Source organism: Geotrypetes seraphini, chromosome 6 (assembly GCF_902459505.1).
Source record: "Geotrypetes seraphini chromosome 6, aGeoSer1.1, whole genome shotgun sequence".
Lineage (NCBI taxonomy): Eukaryota > Metazoa > Chordata > Amphibia > Gymnophiona > Dermophiidae > Geotrypetes > Geotrypetes seraphini.
The window spans coordinates 40,874,408-40,889,501 of NC_047089.1; the positions used below are offsets into that span (position 1 = coordinate 40,874,408).

Genomic DNA, 15,094 nt, shown 5'->3' on the forward strand with positions numbered 1-15,094 from the left:
TGCAATTTAGCATATGCAAGTTTTTATAGCATCACACTGTACCATTGGGTATTGTTCTAGTACTGAAATCAGGCCATACCTTTATCACAGGTCTTTTGGTTTATATTGATCTTTATTACTGTTCTTCCTGTTACTTCTCTGCAGTATGATGTGATCTTGTCTAATATGGTTACATATTGTCACCTCCTTTTTGCCTCTTTTATCGTTAGTATTAGTTTCTGCTAACATAATACAATCACATCTTTGTAAGATTCATTCCTGTTTTGCAATTTTCTCTGTTTCTCATGAGAACACTCAAGTGGTACCGAAAGCCTGTAATCATGATTCACCGTTGGACTCATTTTAAGTGACCTGAAGGTCTTTACTTTAAAAAAAAAAAAGTGTCTTGTGTGATCTTCTGCTACAACCATTTTTTAATGGTTGCACAGTTGTTTTACTTCTTGATTTTAATTTTAATATTGGGAGGGGATTTTAATCAAATTCAAGATTTATATATTGATAGATCTTCTTCTTGTAAACCCTCCAAATCCAAATCTTTCACAGCTCTTCATGCTTTAAAGGATACCTTCTCTCTTGTGGATCCTTGGCGCTTACTTTACCCAAAAGGAAGAGAATACACACATTTTTCACCACCACACAACACATATTCGAGAATTGATTTCTTCCTTCTATCCTCTTCTCTTATTCAAGAACTTACCAATACCATTATACATCCAATCTCTCTCACGGATCATGCTGCTATCTCTTTATATATATCCATCTCGGCTCCATGTAAAGAATCTCCCTCCTGGCGATTGAACAACGCCTTACTTCTAGATGAAGAAATTGTCAAAAAAATCAACTCTTTCACTGCGGAATTCTTTGAAAACAATACTAAAGATCCTGAAATTTGCCCTTCCACTGTATGGGAAGCATACAAAGTTACACTTAGAGGTGAATTGATCAAAATCGCCTCTTTGAAAAAAAAACAATCCATGAGAAAGGAAAAAGACTTAGAAAATTCTATCAAAACCTTAGAATTACAACATATGTCTAATCATATACATGACCCAACTACTTTTCAACGTATACAAAATCTTAAATATGAATATAACACTTTAGTTTCATATACAGCCAGGCGTGATATCTTTATTTCTAAATCTGGTCATTACATGGGAGATAATATAATGGGTCGCCCTTTGGCCAGATACCTTAAAACTAAATCCAAAAGACTACATATCACGGCTATTCAGAATCCGTCAGGTCATTTAGTCAAAACCAAATCTTTAATTTCCTCTCAATTTGAAAATTTTTATGCTTCTTTATACCAATCCGAATTTGCTGCTTCTGAATCAGATATAGACTCCTTTCTTACCTCCTTAACTCATCCGACCATATCGGATCCTGTCAAATTGGAACTTGATTCTCCAATAACCATATCAGAAATTGAAACTGCTATATCTTCCCTACCTACTGGGAAAACTCCCGGCCCGGATGGCTTTACTAACGAATTTTTTAAACAATTCCGCAATCTCTTAGCTCCTCATCTCCTTACATATTATAATTTCCTCCACTCCACACCGGACAAACAACTCAATTTCACTGAGGCCACCATTGTAGTAATTCCTAAACCTGATAGAGACGACACTCTGGTTAAAAACTTCCGTCCTATTTCTCTCCTTAACTTAGATTACAAGATAATGGCAAAATTACTTGCACTAAGACTTAATAAAGTGATCCCATCTCTTATACATAAAGATCAAACAGGGTTCATTAAACAAAGATATATAGGAGATAACCTGCGCCTCTTTCATTATATTAACGCTTACGCTAAAACAATGTCAGAACCTGTAATAGGCCTAGCTATTGATGCTGAAAAAGCCTTTGACCGGGTGGAGTGGCCTTTTCTCTTCAGTGTCCTGAAGTGGTATAACTTTGGCCCTTTCTTTACAGATTAGATAAAAACGTTATATCATCAACCCACAGCTCGTATTCGGATTAACAACTCTTTATCCAATAAATTTTCCCTCCATAGAGGTACCCGACAGGGCTGTCCTCTCTCACCATTATTATTTAATTTAGTGTTGGAACCACTCCTTTCAGCTATTCGACAAAACCCTTTAATTAAAGGAATTCCCTCCTCTGATCGAGACTTCAAATTAGCAGCTTATGCGGATGATGTTTTACTTTTCATTAAGAACCCCCTACTCTCTCTTCCTCATCTTATTCATATTGTCACTCAATACTCTCTCCTCTCCGGTTATTCTGTTAATTGGGAGAAATCAGAGATCTTCCCTCTGAATGATAATATACTTCCATCAGATCTGGCTCATTTTCCTTTCTCATGGTCGCATGAAGCTGTGAAATACTTAGGGATTTTAATACATAAGGATCCGGTTCAAGATCTTAATATATCTAAAGTCAAAAATCTAGTTCTAAATACTACATCTCGATGGTCTCCACTTTATTTGTCCTGGTGGGGTAGAATAGCATCCATCAAAATGACTCTGGCCCCTCAAATTAATTACACTCTTTCTATGCTTCCTCTTTTATGCCAGAAATCGTTTTTTCATTGGCTAAATAGAAAGCTATCTGAATTCATTTGGAACAAGAAAAAACCTCGAATTGCTCTCGCCAAACTGAAAGCCTCTAAGATTAATGGTGGTCTTAACTTTCCAGATTTCTACCATTATTATATTGCTTCATTAGCCAAATATGGAGCTTACTGGCTCACTGACTCCTCTCCCCAAGATCTCCCTACTTGGTTCGAAATGGAATGCTTTTTATGCGCACCCCTACACATCTCATGTTTACTGACGATATCAATCCTCCATTTTTAAACCTACTCGACTATTGCAATATCATTTACCTGGGGGTCTCTCAAGAAAACCATTCAAAGACTCCGAATCATACAAAACTCAGCTGTGCGACTGATTTTCGGCATAAAGAAATGGGATCACATAACCCCCTACTACCAAAAACTCCACTGGTTGCCCCTGGAGGCAAGAGTATTGTTCAAATTCGCCTGCCTCTGTTTCAAATCCATTCTCGGTTTGGCCCCTCTATACCTGGTCTCCCACTTTAAACTAGACTGCTCCACCAGGCCTACACGCAGAATATGTATGTTTAGCCACCCTACATTAAAAACCTGCCGATACAAAAGATTCCTTGACAGAATGGTTGCCTTCCAAGCAAGTCTGCAGAACGACTGGCATCATCAAGCACTCCTCAACTTCAGAAAACTAGTTAAAACCAACCTGTTCAACCGATTTGTGACCAAGGATGCCTAAAGTCTTCACTGCTTACCCCACGCTGTATGACCAACCCTTCTTATTGTAAACCGCCTCGACCTACTTCTTATTGTAAACCCGCCCCTACAATGTAACCTTACTCGGTACAAATATTCATGTACTCAAAGACTTCATTGTTTTTTTCGCTGAATGTGCAGCTCTTCTTTATTGTAAACCGCCTCGAACTACTTTGGCTTTGCGGTATATAAACAATAAATTATTATTATTATCCCTTTATTAGAGCTAGGGAGTCCCACATGTGAGAATATGCTGCCTGCCTGTCTAAGGATAAAGCACAGTTACTTACTGGTGTTATCCTGGGACAGCAGGCAGATATTCTCACAACCTGCCCACCTCCCTTCATAGTTTCATAGTTTCTTTAAATTTTTGATTAAACGCTTATCCACAGGTACAAAGCATTGTACATAGTACAGTGGTACCTCGGTTTACAAGTGCACCGGTTTGCGAGTGTTTTGCAAGACGAGCAAAACATTTGCAAACTTGGTGCCTCATAAACTGAGCTTGCCTCGCTGTACGAGCGCCCCCCCCCTGCGATCCAGCATCCACCCCCGCTCACGTTGCCCCCCCTCCACTGTGATCCTACTTTTCCCCCCGAGCATGTCATTGACACTAACTTTACCCCGTCTTGGCACCAGTGCCGGTGCCTGAAGATCCTCCCTCTTCTGGCGCGGCCTGGGCTGGGCGGTGCGTCGGAGATCCTCCCTCTTCTGGTCTGGGCTGGGCTGGACTGGCTTTGAGCATGCACAAATGCACAAAGCCAGTCCAGCCCAGCCCAGAAGAGGGAGGATCTCCAACGCCCAGCCCAGGCCGCGCCAGAAGAGGGAGGATCTTCGGGCACCGGCACTGGTGCCAAGTCAGGTAAAGGAAGTGTCATTGACGTGCTCGGGGGGGAGTAGGATCGCGGTGGGGGGGGGGCAACGCGAGTGGGGGAAGGATGCCGGTTCGCAGGGGGGGGGAAGCCGGATCGCGGAGAGGGGTTTTGAACAGCGTCGGATTCCTCAAGGGGGGGGGAGAATGGAGCAGCGCCGGTAGCCTCGGGGGGAAAAGAGGTGGAACCAATCAAAGTAGTTTCCCTTACTTCCTATGGGGAAACTTGCTTTGATATACGAGCAATTTGGTTTACGAGCATGCTTCTGGAACGAATTATGCTTGTAAACCAAGGTTCCACTGTACTTTAAAATAGCTGGGAGATGAACATTTTAAAATTATTAGACATACACCAACTAAACAAACATACTTATGACCTGAAAACATTGGCTTCTTCGCTTGGGCATAGAACTAACGACTTCGCGAGCTGGTGTCGGGTGTGAAGGCACTCACTCATGTGCGGTGTAGGCAGTCTAAAGCTTGTGATACTGCATTTTCCACTGTCCATACCGGGGCTAAGTGGATGATGTCATCCACATGTGAGAATATCTGCCTGCTGTCCCAGGATAACACCTGTTATAGTAAGTAACTGTGCTTTATGTAGCATCCATAGACCCAGAGTGCTTCTATGATCTGCTTTATACAGAAAAAAGTTTCTTCAGAGATCAAATGGAGAATTAAATTGCCCAAGATCAAGTCTCACTTTTAGCTCTTGATCCATTTTACTTTGATGAGGTTCTATGGAAAGGTTTCTAAGAAAAGATTTTGTTCCGTGGAAGAAATTGTTGCTGGCCTTCTTAATAAGAATAAGGTCAGGGGTTCTGAGCTCCCCATGATGCTCTGCAATCAGAACTGGAAAGGGAATGGGAATCGATATGCCTGGCTTTCTGTGGTTACAATCAAAATGGTTTATATATATATACAGGGTATTTCTATTGTAGCTGGGGCAATGGAGGGTTAAGTGACTTGCCCAGATTCACAAGCAGTTGCAGTGGAAAATGAACCCAGTTCCCCAGATTCTTGGGCTACTGCACCTCCACCCAAATGGGATTCAGATTTCAGTAGAAGTGGTTAGGAGTTAGTATTTTGCTCCATAATGTCTGCTAGCCTTAGAGCAATAGGCTAAGAAACAGGGAAACTAGGGTTCAAATCCAACCGTTGCTCCTTGTGATTCTGGGCAAGCCTGAAAACTCTCCTTTGTTTCAGGTACAAACTTAAATTATGAACCCTCAGGGACAAGAAAATAGCTACTGTACCTGAATGTAATTCACCTTGAATTAGTAAGAAATTAGTTAAATAAAATCCCTTCCTTTCCCAAAGGCTTGGTTCTGAGCCTTGTCTGAACTACAGAAATAATTTTGTGAATATCCTTCCTATTCTGGTTTGAAAAAAGACATAAGAGGCCCTTAAATCACCATGAGCTGCTAAGACAAAAGTTGCCTTTCTGTTAGCTTCTTTTAGTGAGACTGACTTACCAGAGGAGAGAGGAGGCTTGAGTTGTCGCCTGATGAAATAAAAATTCAGAATGATTTCTTAAAGCATTATTCTTCCCCTTATAAAACAAAGGAGACAGGCTATGATCTCTAGATTTCAAGATTTGCATGCTCAAATATCTAGCTTTCGCAAGAAGTTTGATTTGTTCTAGCTACTCAAGATAATTATCATGTCATTAACTAGTGTTTTACACCAGTACCAGTCTGTACCATTTAATTATTAATAGCATAGATAATGGCTAGGAATGTATGGATTTTTTTTTTTTTTTAATTCTTTATTCATTTTCAAATTTACAATAAGTGTAACAATATATCCAAACAAATTAACAATAAATATAACACTTAATAATCATCACTGGTACAAATAATATGCTCTTATCTCCCACCCTTCCCACCCTTTCTTATCATATAATCAATACCTTATACAATATGTAACAATAAATTTACCCTCCCCTCCCCCCTCACAATCAAACTTGTAAATGTAAGGGAAAAATAAAATAAAATGTCATCTAATCGGTACAATACTTTGTAAATGGCTCCCACACATCCTAAAATTTCCTGAAAAAACCGCGCTGTATTGCAATAAATCTTTCCATTTTATAAACATGACATAAGGAATTCCACCAGAAATTATAATTTAATCTACTCCAATTTTTCCAATTATACGTAATTTGTTGAACGGCAACTCCAGTCATTATAAGTAATAATTTGTTATTATTTGTAGAAATCTGACTTTTTGCTCTCATTGCCATACCAAATAGCACAGTATCATATGATAATGCCACTGGGTTATCTAATAAACAATTAATTTGGTCCCAAATTGATTTCCAGAAATTCATAATAAATGGACAATAGAATAATAAATGATCTAAAGTCCCTGCTTCGAGATGACAGTGCCAACATTTATTAGACTTAGAGCTATCCAATTTTTGTAATCAAACAGGGGCCCATAATGCTCTATGTAACAGAAAAAACCAAGTTTGTCTCATAGATGCTGACACTGTACATCTCATCCTCTAAGTCCAAATTCGTGGCCATTGAGACGCACTAATTTGGTGCTTAATTTCAATACTCCAAATGTCTCTCAGACTAGTGTTTAGTTTCTTTTTAATAAATCCAGTTAGCAATTTATACCACTGGGTGTCCTGGTGACCCAAGAAGTCCGCCTGAAAGCATAAGAACTCCATACTAAAATGATTACTAAGGTTTTTCCATTCAGGGAACCCCACCTGAATGGCTTGCTTCAGTTGCAACCATCTAAAACATTCTGATTTATTAAGACCATATTTATGTTGCAACTGTGAAAATTCAAGCATTTTACCATTAGAGATAACATGATAACATCATCTAATAACATATTCCTGCTATCATCCAATGCTTCCAGGCGAGCCTTTCTCCACCAATTTGAATCTTGGAGTTTTGCCATGTAGATTTGTGAATTGGAATTGTTGTTAAATTACTTACATAACACGAAATTTCCTGAAAATAATATGCCACCATTACAAAAGATATATTACTTAAATTTACCAAAGGAGGATAAAGACAAAGGGAACGCAGTACCAGGCGAACTGGATCTTACTGGTATGCTGGAGACATCTCAAGAAGAAATAGTGACTAGAGCTACTTTATTGGTAACTTTTGTCTTTCTTCAAGATAAAGAAGCAATTCTTCGTCTATTCTATAGGACTGATAAGGTGGAATTTCATGGATTCAAAATTTCTATATTTCCTGATGTATCTAAGTGGACACAAGCCAGACGCAAGAAGTTTTTGGCTTGTCGTCAGTCTGTTTGAGTTTAGGGGCAACCTTTCAATTACGTTTTCCCTGTAAATGTTGCATTACATATCAGAGTAATAGATATATTTTTTATGAACCCGATCAATTGCAGTTTTTCCTTGAAGGTAAAGTAACCACAAGAATTCCAGACACCTCCATGGAATCAGCCAAGCAGGCCATTAGTTTAACTCCAACTGCACTCTGTTATTTGATTAATTTAGTTTTATTTCCTTGAATCCAATTACCCTTGGAAGTGATTGATTCCTTCTCTTTTTAAATTGTGGACTTTAGTCATAGTCACTAAGTGTTATTATTTTATTAGTACTTGTTTCTTATTGGATTGTTATATTTCCTTTCAAGTATTAATTGATTTGTTAATTTGTAAAAGCATAAATAAAAATAAAATAAATTACTTACATAAAGCAATGTTTTCCATGTATCAGCTAATATTCTGTTATCTTTACTGTAACTAGGCATTTTGATACTGAGCACATGACAAAGGAGCAAAGGAGACATGAGTTGCCATTCAAGCCACAATCAATCTGGGAGTTTTTCCATGAGCTCTGGGAGGACCCAATACATACCCTGGTGCAAAATATAGGCTTGATGATACTTATAAAAATTGGGAAAATTTACCCCTCCCTCTGAAATTGGCCTTTGTAAAGATGCCAAGGCTACTCTGGGAGTTTTACCCAGCCAAATACATTTTATGATAATACTATTGAATTTTTTATAAAATGACCCTTGAAAATAAACCAGCAACATACTCATCTGATAACAAACCACAGGCAAGATCATCATCTTAATAGTTTGGACTCTCCCCCACCATGAAAGATGTAGAGGATTCCATTGCTCATACATTTCTGTGACCTTCTGTAATAAAGATTTTTCATTTATTTTTATTGTTTCTTCCATTGTATTTTTAATCCAAATGCCTAAATATTTTATTCCATCTTCCCTCCATAGAAAGGGAAATGAATCAAACAAACCTTTTGTACAATGGACATTGAGTGGAAGAATTTCTGTTTTACTCCAATTTATCTTGTATCCTGAAAATTTTCCAAATTTCTCAATCATTTCAAGTAAGCAAGGAATGGTTGTCTCAGGATTTCTCAAATAGAGCAATATATCATCTGCGTAAGTCGAGACCTTATATTCCCGATCTCTACGAGGAATACCCTGAATCTCATCTGCTTGCTAAATAGGGGTTCCAATACAATATCAAAAAGTAGAGGAGATAAAGGACAGCCTGTTTAACCCCCCCTCTGCAACCTAAAGCCATCTGATATGAATTTTCTTGACAATTCACTGCAGTGAAAAATATTTGCATATGAAAATATAGTTGATATCCTTGTTTCTTTCTCCACAGGTAAAATTGTTAATTGCAGCATATAGAGTACAGTTGCAGTGAGCACATGAAAGATGGTTCCAAGGATATTCAAAGACTCTTCTCAAGTGTACATCTGACTCTTTCCATCATTTCAAGATTAACTGTAGTCAATTCAGTTGTGAATTTTTGTTATAGAAAGCTTTGTCTTAATGATACATTTTATTTTGCAGCAGGGTGATGATGTAACTTGAAAAGCAATGTTGCCTTGCTAGTAAAATGAAAAATATCTGTCCATGTTTTATTTATATAGTATTTATTTGTTTTCTGAAAAAATTTCCCCTTCTAGTCATCTTCCTCGTACCCTATGCTGTAGCTGTATAATGGATTTTCTTCATATGGACAACCAAGAGTCCTTAGTTTTATTGATCAGTAGGTTTGAGCCATTAGAACAAAGGTCTGTTGCCTTTATCTCTTGTCATTCCTGCTCCTCCCTCATGTGACTGCAGGAAGAATGTAGTTTCATTCTGACCTCCCCATCAGATGTCATCACAAAATTGGTAACTTGTGCAGTCCTTATTTAGAATGAACCTTGAAACTGTAATATGTCCTCTCTGCCTATGCAATGAGCAGAGCAGACTGTCTTGGAAACAGTATGTCTCTTGCTCAGTAGCATCAGTCACTAGATTCCCACCCATTCTAAAGAGGCATAAGAGATTTTAAGTATTGATGGCTAGAAATAGTATTTTCAGTTCTGAGATTTTTTTTTAAGTTAGTAGATTGCGGACAGTATATGGTTTTGTATAATGTGGAAAAAATATCTAGGTTCACAAACAATGGTATAAATATTTAGTTTTACTAGAAACACTCTATCCACTGTATATTAACAGTAACACCAAATAAGTATAGCTCAAATGAGATCTTTTTCTATTATATTACTACTAGTCGTTAAGCCCGTTACATTAACGGGTGCTAGAATTTGTCTGTCTGTATTTTTCTTTCTGTCTCTTTCCTCCCTCCATTTCCCTGTGTAGCACTGTCTCTGCTTTCTTCCTCAGTCTGCACTCTCAAGCTGTAACATTACTGCTTAGCTTCTTCTCCCTGCAAGCATCTCTGCTCTCTTTCTCATCCCCAGTCTCTTTGCTATTTTTCTCTTCTTGCAAGGGTCTCTGCTCTCCTTTCTCTATATGTTCCTGATTCCTGCAAACTTCTGTTTTCTCTGTATGCTCTTGATCCTGTGTTTCCCTGTAGGTGTCTCTTCCTTTTTTTTTTATTCCTTCTTCACGTATGGTTGATTTATTAAAAGTTTTTATATTTTTCCTATTTGTTGCATGCCTGTCTCCTTGGCCGCTGTATGTTTCTCTTTTTTTTGCTTTCTGTGTTTTTTTGCTGATTGTCTACTTGGTCGCTGTCAGTCTGTCTCATTGGCTGCTGTATGTCTTTTTTGCAGTCTAACTCCTTGGCCACTGTATGTCTTTTTTTCCTGAATTTATCCTTGGGCATTGTATTTGTTATTTTTTTCTGTTTGTCTCCTTGGCTGTTTGTATTTTTTTTTTTTTTGCTGTCTCCTTGCCCACTGTCTCTCTGTCTGTCTACTTGGACGCTATATGCAAGTATGTCTGTATTTTTTTTTGTTGTCTGTCTCCTTGGCTGCTGTATGTCTGTTTATCATTTTTTTCCTGTGTCTCTCTCTCTCCTTGTCCTCTATGTTTTGTTATTTTTTCAGTCTGTCTCTTTAGCCCCCTGTCCTTCTGTGAGTGTCTGTGTGTCTCTCTCTCTCCTTGTCCTCTGTGTTTTGTTATTTTTTCAATCTCTCTTTAGCCCCCTGTACTTCTTTGACTGTCTGTGTGTCTCTCTCTCCTTGTCCACTGTTGTTTGTTTGTTTTTTTCAATCTCCCTTTAGCTCCTGATCCCCTCTTACTGACCCTTGCGACTGCATGTTATTCTGGCTGGGTTTCCATGGCAACCCTGCTCGCGGGTCTGTGAGTGTAGGGCCGTTTTGTTATTTCCTCGTGGGAAGCTGTCCAGGTCTGGCGGCGCCGTGTAGGGCGGAAGCGGGGAGGCGGGGCCTCAGCACCGGCCGGGCGGCTCACGCTGCCAGCCCCCAGGAGCCCGAGGCCGGCGGCGGGGGAGGCAGGGACATGCCTGGTGTGCCATGGTGCAGAAGGAACGGAGATCGGCAGCTGGCTGCGATCCGGCTTGTGGAGGCGATCGGCTGGTGACGTATAAGCGTGCATGCGCACTCCTTTGGCCACAGACCTACAGCGCACAGAACACGCAAATAGGAGTGCGCATGCGCGACTAGCTTTTTATTATATAAGATTATAATCTTTTGTATAGGTAGGAAAAAGCCTCAGATCCGGAGCAAAAGCACCATCAGGTGTCTGTATTTGATCACTCACAGTGCTCCTAATTTAATCATTGGCAAAAACCATCTAACTTCCTGTTTTATTTAGGATTTTTATTTCTTTTCTTTTTCTTGTTTTATTATATTTTATATCTATTTTCCAGGAAGATTCTTTATATCCCAAAAAGAGAAAAGCTGTCAGTCAGACAATCCAAAAACATACTGTACTTATCTTTTGAGTATTACTTTTCTTTTAGCAGTCCAGCCAGTCCTCCTGACTTTCTTCTTCTTTTTCTTCTTCTTTATTATAGAAGACGTTAGCTGCTACTTTTACACCAGCGGTAAAACAAAATGATACCGCGAAACGCCATGTTGGTGTAAAAGAAGCAGCTAACATGTTCTATAATAAAGAAGGAGAAAAAGAAGAAAGTCGAGAGGACTGGCTGGACTGCTTAAAGAAAAGCAATACTCAAAAGATAAGTACAGCGTGTTTTTGGATTGTCTGACTGACAACTTTTCTCGTTTTTCAGTGCCACCAAATCTAGTATAGTATAGAAAAGAATTAATTTTGATATATGTGGAGACAGATATAAAGAATCTTCCTGGAAAATAAATATAAAATATAATAAAACAAGAAAAAGAAATGAAAATGAAATTCTAAATAAAACAGGAAGGTAGATGTTTTTTGCCAATGATTAAATTAGGAGCACTGTGAGTGATCAAATACAGACACCTGATGGTGCTTTTGCTCTGGATCTGAGGCTTTTTCCCACCTTTATACAAAATATTATAATATAAATATAATAGAAAAGATCTCATTTGAGCTATACTTATTTGGTGTTACTGTTAATATACAGTGGATAGAGAGAGTTTTGTATAATGTGGAACAGTGTATACAAAATATCCTTAAGAAAATAAGATGAGATTCAAAACATGACTTTTCCCATATTTCACATACTTTGTAAACTAAAGTGTATATTTCCTATGTAAAAATACAGTAGTGGGGTTCCTGTGTTAGTCCACTTCAATATATAAAAAAATAAACTTCAACAATTTTATACTTTTTTATTGGACTAACTTATTTATGTTTAGATTTTGGATCTATGATCCCTTCTCAAGGCCATCATGGTGAATTTCCTTCATGAGGGACAGCTAACATGTTTGTTAGCCAGGTTCCCTGGATTAGAACCATTTTGGTACAAGAATACAGAATTGTCAGTTGTAGAGTGTGGGGCATATATTTATACCACAAGGCTGCTCCTGTATTGGAGACTTTGGGCTTCTTTTACGAAGCTGCGCTAGCGGTTTAACGTGTGTAATAGCGCGCGCTAATTTGCCGGCTGCACTAGCCACTACCGCCTCCTCTTGAGCAGGTGGTAGTTTTTCAGCTAGCGCAGGGGTTAGCGCGCGCTGAAAAGGTGCATGCGATAAAGCCACTAATGCGGCTTCATAAAAGGAGCCCTTTGTTTCAGAATATTGGCTTGGAGAAAACAGATTTTTTTGTGCTCCAAGTTTCTCATATTAGTCCCAGAATTTAAAACAGACAGTTGATCCATATGGAAATAAGAATTAATGCAATCATTCAAAAAGCAGATCATACAAGTTTAAGCTGTTCAAATGCTTTACATAATTGCTATGCAATTACATACATATGGATATAGAAATTTTGATATACTGTACACACTTGTATCTCTATATAGCTTAATTTAGAGATTCTTCCCAAGAAGGTTGGCATAACATCTGCTGAACATTCAGAGTTACTACTAACAACATCATCAAGAACAAAATGTAATGAAAGCCAGCACTGTAATAAAATTTAAACATTCTTATGAAAGACAACTGCTGCAGGAAGAATAGGGTTGAGAGATTGAATACAAGAACCAAGCTGCGATGGTAAGGGAAGCTAGTGTTGGGTTCATTCCCATTCATAAATGAAGTGCTGGAGAATCAGGAAGACAACTGGGCAGACTGGATGAGAGTCTCTGTGTATTGTGTATCACTATAGTACAGTGTTTCTCAAATCTTTACCTGGAGGCACCATGGAGGGAGGGGAGGGTTTTGGTTTTTTGTTTAGAATTACTATAACAACTTTGCGTGATGGATTGAATGCTATATGCCTTCAATATGTACAAATCTGTCTCAAGTATATTTATTATGATAATCTTGAAAACTTGACTGAAGTGACTCCAGGAGAATGATGAACATTTTTTCTATTGTTTTCAGTTTCTTTCAGTGGAAAGCAGGGTTCAAATAACACAAGTCTAGAGGCACAGTAAAACACTATTTTGGTTGGAAAGGTTAAGTAAACCATATCCAGCCCTTCTCTCTAGTTGCTGATGTTGTGTTGGGAAATCATTGGTGGGGCATGGCCCATAAAGCCCACCTCATTCTACCACCTATGACAGGCTGAAGAAACAGTCAATATTTTCATGCCAAAAGATAGTCCAAGTTTCCTTGGGAAAAAAAGTTATTTTGCAGATGCCCTGGTGGTAGGGTTTGTTTTTTTTTAAATACATTTTAGTTCTCTGCTTTTATTATTGTACAGTATCCAAAGTAACTTTAACCTTTATCATTTATGGTGTATTTTACTAGAAGAGTTTTCAAAATAATGAACTTTAAGCTTCATTTTGTAGTTATAGGTCCTTTCAAGGCTGGCATTAAACTGTATTGTAGTCCATATTTTCAAGTCCCTGATGTTATAGTAATATGAAAATTGTTTTTTTTTTTTTTTTTTACAATTGTTTGACAGCAGTGTTAGACTGTGCTTTTAAGATATGAGTGTCATGTTACTGCATTGCTTCCTAAAATGAAAAAAAAGTTTATATACTTGTTAATTCAACAACTATAAAATGTTTAAGAAAAAATACACTGTGTGCCTTGTCCCAGTTAATATGTTTAATTTACATATTTTGGAATGCTAATGTCATCAGAATTGTGATTGTGTGTGTATAATTAATTGCATAAAGCAGCCCCCTCACGTTTCCTTCTGTATTGTGCAATATATACATGGCAGATGTAAATTCTCAAAACTGACACAATTCATTTGTCCCACAGAAAGGTGATACAATCAAATCCCATTACCCTCCTTACTAAACTAAAAATAAAATCATTTATCTTACCTTTATTGTCTGGTGATTTTATCTTTCTAATCATCTTGTTCTGCTTCCCTGTTCTGACTATTCACTCTCTTTTTCTGTCCTCTTTACTTCCTGCCCTATGTCTATCTTTCACAATCAACTTTTACTTCCATTTTTTTTCTCCTTTTCAAATCTATCTAGTTTTTGTCACCCTTTCTTTTCTTCCCTTCCCTTCATGGGCACCATCATCTCCCTCTGCTTCCTTTCTTTCCCCTTCCATGGGTACCTTCTCTTTTTGCTCCCCTCCCTCTCTGTGCTCATCGTTTCCCCTCCTTATCATCTCCCTTGTTTTTCCCATCCCTGCTTCCAAAATCTGGTCCTCTCAAAGATTATTTTATACCTTATCTGCACTTCTTTCTGCCTGCAAATCTTCCTGTGACTGTGATCTTCTCCTCCTTCCCTCTCGCTGTGGTTTGGTATCTCTTTCTCTCTCCTTTCCTCCTCCTCTCCATGGTTGGATATCTCTTTCTCCTTGCCTCCATCCCTCCATTGTTGGGTATCCATCCATCCTCCCTCTGTGGTCGGCAGGTTGGTGGCTCTTTCCTTCCCCTAACTTTTTATAGCCTGCCAGCAGGGTTAACAATTTAAATAGAGCACTACTGGCAGGCTCCACAGCCTCTCGCAATCTCTTCAAGCCCTGCTACACTGGAACAGCTGATGTAACTTCCTGTTCTGGTATAGCAGGAACTGAACAGACTGCAAGAGGCTGGAGCTAGCGATCATACCCCTTATCCAGGCTCCTAGTGACCATTTTACTTTGATTTCTACCCTCCTTCAAGACTTAAGCACGTTCCTCTGACTCTCACCCTCTGTAGCCCTCATTCTCACCTTTCCCTAGCATCCACTGCTAATTTCTC

General features: G+C 38.6%; 1 protein-coding gene across 1 annotated transcript in view; it reads left to right on the plus strand.

Annotated features, from left to right (window-relative positions):
• MPHOSPH8 (M-phase phosphoprotein 8) overlaps positions 1 to 9,812 on the plus strand; it is a 101,275-nt gene extending 91,463 nt beyond the window's left edge. The window contains exon 14 of the mRNA XM_033947758.1: positions 8,796 to 9,812. Within this exon, the coding sequence (XP_033803649.1) occupies positions 8,796 to 8,837 (42 nt within the window). The 3' untranslated portion in view covers positions 8,838 to 9,812. The remainder of the gene's footprint in view (positions 1 to 8,795) is intronic.
• Positions 9,813 to 15,094: the final 5,282 nt, after the last annotated feature.